The sequence below is a fragment of the Elephantulus edwardii genome, unplaced genomic scaffold (genome assembly GCF_000299155.1).
Source record: "Elephantulus edwardii isolate Elephantulus edwardi_28Jun2011 unplaced genomic scaffold, EleEdw1.0 scaffold00214, whole genome shotgun sequence".
NCBI classification, from domain to species: domain Eukaryota; kingdom Metazoa; phylum Chordata; class Mammalia; order Macroscelidea; family Macroscelididae; genus Elephantulus; species Elephantulus edwardii.
The window spans coordinates 5002500-5010998 of NW_006399964.1; the positions used below are offsets into that span (position 1 = coordinate 5002500).

General features: G+C 41.7%; 1 protein-coding gene across 1 annotated transcript in view; it reads left to right on the forward strand.

Annotated features, from left to right (window-relative positions):
- SDE2 (SDE2 telomere maintenance homolog (S. pombe)) overlaps nt 1–753 on the forward strand; it is an 18161-nt gene extending 17408 nt beyond the window's left edge. Inside the window, exon 7 of the mRNA XM_006897765.1 lies at nt 535–753. Within this exon, the coding sequence (XP_006897827.1) occupies nt 535–753 (219 nt within the window). The remainder of the gene's footprint in view (nt 1–534) is intronic.
- The last annotated feature ends 7746 nt before the right edge of the window (nt 754–8499 follow it).

Sequence of the window (8499 nt, forward strand, 5' to 3'; positions counted from 1 at the left end):
CTTATTCTTTGTTGCCAGTGTATCGGTTCTTTATTGACACTGTACAATAGAGGAGATGCTCCTGGCTCCTGCGCCATCCTCAGAAGTGTTGCTGTGTTTAGGCCCATTGTTGTATCATGACATCCTCCTCTGGAATGAGTCTTCCCTTCCAGTGACCTGCTGCTTTCCAAACATGGGGCTGGCCCCTCCTGAGAACATGGCCAGAATATGTGAGAGGAGGCCTCACCCTCTATGCTTCCAAGGAGCATTCCTACTGCACTTCCTAATGTTCTTTTATTATGACGAATTTATGTTCTTTTACAGTTCATAGGAAATGAGTGTTTAGTAATTAAGTATATTGAGAACATCTGTGGAATAACAGTTAATTATTAAAATAAAAAAGCAGGACATGGAAAATTTGAAGAGAAATCCTTAAAAAAAAGAAATAGAGTATAGTTTACAGCTAAAGTCTGTGGGCCTTCGTCAACTAGACAACCTCAACAGCAACACAGTCTAAAGGAAGTCTCCTCTAATTATTCTCTTTCTACTCCTCAGCATGTTCAGGGAACCGTGGATCTGCTGGCTTTCAGCTCTGTTTCAGAATTGGAGGCGTTGGGTTTGGATCTGCTCAAGTCAGAACTGATGGCCCTGGGACTGAAGTGTGGGGGCACCTTGCAAGAGCGGGCAGCGAGACTCTACTCCGTCAGAGGGCTGACCCTGGAGCAGATCGACCCAGCGTTGTTTGCAAAGCCGTCAAAAGGGAAGAAGAAGTGAACTTCAGAGCAGATGTCTGTCTTCATAATGTCCAGCACTTAAAACCTGCCTGTCAACTGTTGGGCATTATACCTGTTGATATTAAAAACTAAGTTTTTGCTAATTTTTTTAACTTGTTTTTCATGACTGCATTTCTAGAATGAATCTGAATCTAAAGTTCTCTTTGTGGGAAAAATTTTGATAACACATTTAATTTTTTCAATAAATACATTCATACATTCATTTTCATCCCCTGTGATTCAGTAAGTTGCGTTTTCAGGAAATTGCTATCTTGGGTACCTGCCTTGTCATAAGTGGGTGGCCTTCACGACAGGTTTATTCTCTGACATTGGAGGATGCCTAGAGTCTGAGCTCAGGCCATCAGCTTTAGGAAAGGATTTCTCTCAGTTGGCTCTGGCAAGAGATCCCCTCTCCTTTCGAAATGTGGACCTAGTGTCCTTGAAAATCTATGTTTGTCTTGACAAAATTCTTCCCCAAATATCTAGGAGGTTCTCAGCACACAGACCCTGGGTCTAGAACACTATTCTGCTCTTGTTCATGAGCCCTTGTTCTCTGTCACTTTTCTCCTTTTGTCTCTGATGAGATAAAAGGTGGTAAGAGACTACACCCTGGGTAAACTGTGACCTGAGTAAGGACTTTGCTCCATTCTAATCCTTTTACAACTGATTGGCTTTTCACATCAGAACACATTATGAGAGATGATGCTGTTGTTAAGAAACTGTCAGATCACATCACATAGACATTCCACTTAGAACCCTGGCCAGCTGGCACATCCTTTCTGAGGAGAGAGTCTAGGACATTTCCTTTAAGTTAGGGAATTTATGGACATTAAGTTAGGAATAGTGGTCATTTCTCACCCTTTTAATATCTGTAGAATCAATAATGATAACCTTTTCATTTTATTACTCGTTATATCTGTTTTTTCCATCCATTTAAGGTCTTACAAGGTTTCTTGCATTTGTTTTTTTTTTTTAATCTTTCCAAAGAATCTTTTTTTAATATGTTGAAATTTTCATTATCATGGAAATACCAATTTGTAAAGTTGTCTTTTCTAATTGTCTTTGTGAATTCTTGGAACTCTGAGTTATCTAGAGTTATGTTGTTGAATTAACAAATACTTGGGCTTTTAAATAAATAAATAGTTATTGGCCTCTGATTTCATTGAGGTCAGAAAACAATCTGTTGAGGAATTCTGTTCATTTGAGACTTGTTCTGTGCCATAGTATAGTGTCTGTCTGGAATGTCTCATTTATATTTGAAAAGTTTTTGGGTGAATGATCTCTGTAACACCAGTCCTGTCAGTAGCCTCAGTGTTGTTCATGTCTTCTCTCTCTTGACTGATTTTATATTTCCATCAGTTGCTGAGAAAGAGGTCTTCTTCATAATCTTTAGATATTATTATGGGATTGTCTATTTCTTTAATTCCCTCAATTTAAATCCTATTTTGAAGCTGTCATTAGGTTTAGGTACATCACCGAATGAGTTGACTGTTTTGTAATGCAATGTCCTCCTTTGATAATTTTTGACTCGTGTAGATTCTGTCTTAACTACTTGAGTCTCAGGATTGCTGTTGGCATATTGTATCTTTTTCTATTCGCTTTCTTTCTAGATATTTTATATTTAAAGTGGGTTTCTAGTAAACAGTATATACTTGAGCCTTCTACTTTTTTCCATCGTGATAATGAGTGAAAGTTAACAAACCAAACTTGTTTTCAATTCAGTAGTTCACACAGGTTTTACAACATAATGGATCTTACATTTTTACCGATTCTGATAATGTCTACCTTTTCAATTAGTGAGTGCTCTTGGCATTAAATGTAACTGTGGAAATGGTTAGATTTAGGTCTACTCCTTTACTGCTTTTCTCTCTGGGTTAGTTGATTATTTTAGAATTGCGTTCAAATTCATCTGCTTTGTTTTAGCTCTTTGCCTAACTTTTTTAGTGAAGGTTCTATAAATTGGAGTATGCATTCTGAATGTTTCAGTCTGCCTAGAAGTTGTACCACTTCACGTAAAATGTGCAGATCTTAGTACTATAGGTGTGTTTACTGTCCCTGTGTTTTAGGCTCTGGTTGCCAGGTATACTAAATACATGTATGTTACAAGCCCCACGATGTGTTGTGATTTTTGCTCTATTATACATATTATTTTTGCACTGTTGTGTCCCCAAAATGATGTTCATACTGAGTTCTATACCTGTGCTTATAGCTGCCATTTGGGAATCAATTTCGTTATCCTATTAATGAGGTGTATCCATTTAGAGTTTTAGTCAATCACTTCTGAGATAGAAAACAAATTAAGGAAGGACACAGACTGAACTTGAAGAAGATCAGTGCCCTTCCACATGAAAACCAGTGTAGGAGAAACCCAGGAACTGGGGTCTTCACCAGCACAGACAGAAAGCCTGCCCCTTGAGAAGCACTTTAAATTTGGCCTAGTTAGTGGTAAGAAGCTGCGCTGTAATCCTGAAGGCAAACGGTTAGAATCCACCAGTTGCTCCGTGGGAGAAGGATGGGCAATCTCCTGTGCAATTTACTGCCTCTGAAAACCCACTGGAGAGTCGGCTAGGGGTTGGTTCAACTTAACAGTACACATTAACCGAGAGTGAGAAGAGAGCTCTGGTGGCATAGTTCATAATGAGCTCTGCTGCTAGCCAACCCACAGGTGGTGCCTCTGGCGGTTCGAATCCACTAGTGGGAAAAGATGATCAGTCTCTCCCCATGTGATTTGCATCTCTATAATCCAGCTGGCAGGTCAGTCAGGAGTCAAATTGGTTCCACCTTGACCACAAACACTGAAAAATGTGAGAAAATAAATCTCTTTGTTCAAGCCAGCCATTTGTTATACTTCTGTTTACAGCAGCACTAGAAAATGGGAGAAAACTTTCTATTTACAGTACAGAGACTTCATGTGGCTCTTGTAAGTGATCCTAACTCACCATAAGTCTGAGTATAGCTGTGCAAAGGTGAGTTGTTTGTGACCCACTAAGGGAATTGGTTGGCTTGCTTCTACTGTAAATAAAGTAAATGGCAGCTTTCACCTAGGACCATGCAAATAAGATGCATAGAATGCCAACATGGGGATTGGCTAGCTTTGCCCTTCCACCAGACCATGGCGCCATCCCAGCAATGGAAAATGTGGAGCTGCAGCTTGTCAAAGAAGCACCAGCATGTGTAGCACGTCCTTTGGCTATGAGCTAACCAGCAAGCTGAACACGAGAGATGGTGCAAGGTCCTGAGATAGCAGAGTGAGACTAGATGAGATGAACTGGAGGGGGCAGAAACCAGAGACCTGTGTGAGGCTCCCTGCTCAAAAAGCTTCATCACACTCGCCTGAGCAGAGGCCATGGCCACAAGACTGGGGACCAAAGAGGCGTGATTTTCAGCATGACTGATGCTGTCCTGATTGAAAGTTTATCCTGAGTGGTTCCTGAGCCCAAACTGTATGTATCCTGTTGCTTCCTTAGTAACTTCTCAGTTTTATTGCCTGAGAGTTCTTTATGGCCGTTGCAGTGAATTCTTGAACCCCTCAGAGAAGTAGTGAAGAGCCAGTTGGCATCAGAGTTGTTAGAAGGGCTGGAGAGTTGAGGGTTGGAACGTCTCTGACCTCCCGGGAATCAACTTTGTGCTGTTGATGATGTTGCTGGGGGGTTGGTATGTTTTTCTATGTCTTAGTCCTGCTTCCATTTTGTTGAGCTGCTTTGATCTGTAAATTTATACCAGTAATCAAATTTGGAGAACTTGCAGCCATTAATTATTTAGATCTTTTTCCTGCCAGTGTTCTGTCCTCTGGCATTTCAGTTATAGTCTCTCTGGGCCCCTAAGCTGGGTCCTTTTCAAGTCCTCCCTGGTCTTTCAATTTCATAAATCCTGTTACACATCTATGACCAACTCATTAGTCCTTTGAACAATTTATTTCCATATATCTTTGATTTTCTTTACCCTTCTTTGTTCTATACTCAAAAACCACACAATTCTTTACAGAGCTGAAGGATGTGTTTCAAACTCCCAGCTGCTCGGGACAGGGGAGACCAAGAGTTGCATCTCATATGACCACTTGCAAGCTTCCACGAATCCAAGGCTTCTATGTACCAAAGTAGTGTGTAAGCAAATGTGGGCAGTATTATGGCACTTGACCTTGATATTCTACAGTTTGAACCCTTAGGCCCTTTCAAGTTATTTGATGACTGCTACAAATCTGAGAGCTGGACAGTGAATAAGGATGACAGAATTGATGCCTTTGAACCATGATGTTGGAGAAAAGTCCTGAAAATCCCATATATTGCCAAAAGAACAAACAGCTATGTCTTGGAGAAGGTGCAATGTGGGTGCTTCTTAGAAGCTAAGGTGAAGAAACTTTGTCTCACATACTTTGGGCATGTTACATACATACATACATACATACATACATACAAGGCTATTCCTTGGAGAGGGACATCATGCTTGGGAAGGTGGAAGATCGGCAGAGAAGAGGAAGACCCTCAACTAGGTGGATTGGCATAGTGACTACAGCAATGGACTCGAGTGTGTCAGGAAGTGTGAAGATGGCACAGGATAGAATGGGGTTCAGATCTGTTATTCATAGGGTCGCTATGAGTCATACTCGACAGCACCCAACAATAAGTTTATGTCGCTTTGTCCCACATACGTTATGCTGAGTACATGGATGTAAGAGCGGCACCTGTAAACACCTGCTGGACCTCAAGAGTGTCAGGAGGAAACTGCCCATCTTTCTCCTCTGTAGCTGTTGTCCATGGATTCAAATGTTCAGAAAGGTTCTATGTTCTAACCACCAGTGAGCCTCCCTGCTATCCCAGAGGCTGCATCTCTTCAGTGGTTCAAATCTACCAGGAGAAAGATGGGGCTCCATGGGGGAACGATGAGCAGGCCCCTCCCAGGCCGCTCACCGCCTTTGCAATCCACCAGCAGGTCAGCTGCAAATCTAGTCCAGCAATGAGTTTGAGGATTTGCTGTCCACTGCTATACACATCTATCTTCCTGCCTATTTATTTTGTTTTCTTAATAGTTATTCTTCAAGGAGCTCTGGTGGCCTAGTGGCCAGAAGCTGCACTGCAATCCTAAGGGCACGTGGTTTGAATTCACCAGAGGCTCTGCTGGAGAAGCAGGGGCAATCTCCTCCTGTGCCTGTCAGGTCTGATCTGACGGTACAAAACAAGAGGGAGAGGGGGGTGCAAGTTATTCTTCCACAAATGTAGTCAACCTGATTCCTATGCAGCCCAACAGGTGAGATCCATGTGTAAAGTCGTTGTTTGTATCTTTTAAAAATTATATTTGTATTGAATAAATAATTCTAAATACAAAATTCAGTCATTCTGTTTCCAGGTTCATTTCTACCACCAAGCACATATTTTCATTCTACTATTATTCTTACCATTTCCCACTTTTGCATTCCAGTCAGCAATTATCATTTATGCATCTTGATTGCATGTTCAATCAATTTCAGACTGCAAAATTTGGTAAAAATTCTCAATTTCTTCCTCTTTGGCTCTAGATGTAGGAGCATATATTTGAATAATAGTGATGTTAGTGGGTCTTCCTTGTATGTGTATGGATAGTAGCCCATCACCACATTATGTTTAAGGAGAGAACTTGACATTTACTTTTTTACTATGAATGCAACACCATTCTTCTGTTTTTCATTCCCTGCATAGTACACTGTATGATTCAAAGTGGCCAGAGCTGGTTCATCTCATCTCATTATGTCGATAATCATGTGTTCCATTTCATTTTTAACAATTTCCAGTTTTTCAACATTCAAGCTTCCATGTTCCAGTTGTTAAACTATGTTTGTTATTGTTTTTCCTCATTTCAGCTGCCTTCCAATCAGGGCTCTACCACTACAATACTGTAGCTATCATCATTCTTTAGAGTTCATAGGATTTTCAAAGGTCATAGTATTTCCGAATACTTCATATGCCTATGAGAGCCAGACGATGAATAAGGACGAATAATTGGTGCCTCTGAGCCAATTGGAGAAGAGCACTGAACATTCCATGGACAACAGCTATGTCTTGGAGAGGGTGCAACCTGAGTGCTCCTTGGAGGCAAAGATGATGAGGCTTTGCATCACATACTTTGGATGTATTGCTAGGAGGGGCTATTCCTTGGAGAGGGACATGATGCTGGGAAGGGTGGAGGGTCAGCAAAGGAGAGGAAGACCCTGACCCAGGTGGGTTGACATGGTGACTGCTGCAGTGGGCTCTTGTGTGTCAGGAAGTGTGAGGATGGCGCAGGATAAAACAGTGTTTAGATTTTTTTTTTTATTTTAATGAAAGTTTACAGAGACTTAGGATTCTCATTCATTCATTGTTGCATTTTTCTCTCTGCCACGTCTCGACCCCCATTCGCCTTTCTCTTTGAAAAGCAAAAGAAAAATTCTTTCATTGTCATACAATCCCTCCGCCCAGGTCCACCCCACTATGCTACCTTCATTCTGGACTCCTGTCATGACAATTATACCTAATCACATATCCCTTTGAAACAGTTCTCTCCCTCATCTGTTTCAATACAGTGCACATTATTTTTTCCCTCTTCCTCAGTCTTCCCTCAACCACGATATCAGTCCCGTTTTGCAACAGTGGCACTATGCAATATTTGTCCTTAGAGTTTAGATCTTTTGTTCATAGGGTTGCTATGAGTCGTATTCAACTCGATGGCACCTAACAACAACTTTAGTTATTAGGGCACTCTGATGGCCTAGTGGCAAGAAGCTGTGTTGCAATACTGAAGGAACGTGTTTCAAGGACACCAGCTGCTCCACCAGAGATGGATGGACAGTCTCCTCCCATGTGATTAACTGCCTCTGAAAACCTGCCAGAGGGGCAGCTATAGGTTGGATTTGACTCCACTGTACACAACAGCAGCAATAATTATTACCAGCTGTATGGCACCTATAGTTAAATGCTACAGTATGAACCAAATCTTGGGGGGTCAAGTTAAAACAATAAAACTCGATGGATCATAGTTCTGGTCAACTATTCCCCCCTTGGCTTAGAGGAGAAGCCACATAAGGTAGAATATAGAGGAAGTATTAAATAAGCATTTGTTTAATGAATGAAGGTACTACTGTGCTATTTTAATGTATTTCATAAGACAATTGCTGTTGTTGTGTACTTCTTGTTGTTGTTGTTATATGCCATCGAGTTGCTTGTGACCCCATGTACAACAGCCCTAAACCCTGCTCTGTCCTGTGCCAGTCTCACTGTCTCTGACACACTCATCCCCATTACCCCAGTCATTGAATCAATCCATCTCATAGAGGGTCTTCCCCTCCTGCGCTGTCCCTCCACCCTCTCAAGCATGATGTCCCTCTCCAAGGACCTGTCCCTCCTCACAACATGTCCAAAGTATGTTAGATGGAGCCTCAGAATCCTTGCCTCCAAGGAGCAGCCTGGTTTAACCCTCTCCAGGATAAATCTGTTTGTTTTCTTAGCAGTCCATTGTACATTCAATACTCTTCTCCAGCACCACAGCTCAAAGGCATCAATTCTCTCTCTATCCTTCCTAGTCACTGTCTAACTCTCTGATGCATAACAAGTGATAGCAAAGACCATGGGCTGTATCAGATGCACCTTAGTCTCCAGAGAGACACCATTGCTCTTTAGTAACCTGGTTGTTGTTGTTATGTGCCGTCGAGTCATTTGCAACACATAACGACCCTATGTACAGCAACCCTAAACCCTGCTCTATCCTGTGCCAATTGCATTACCTCTGACACACCCATCCC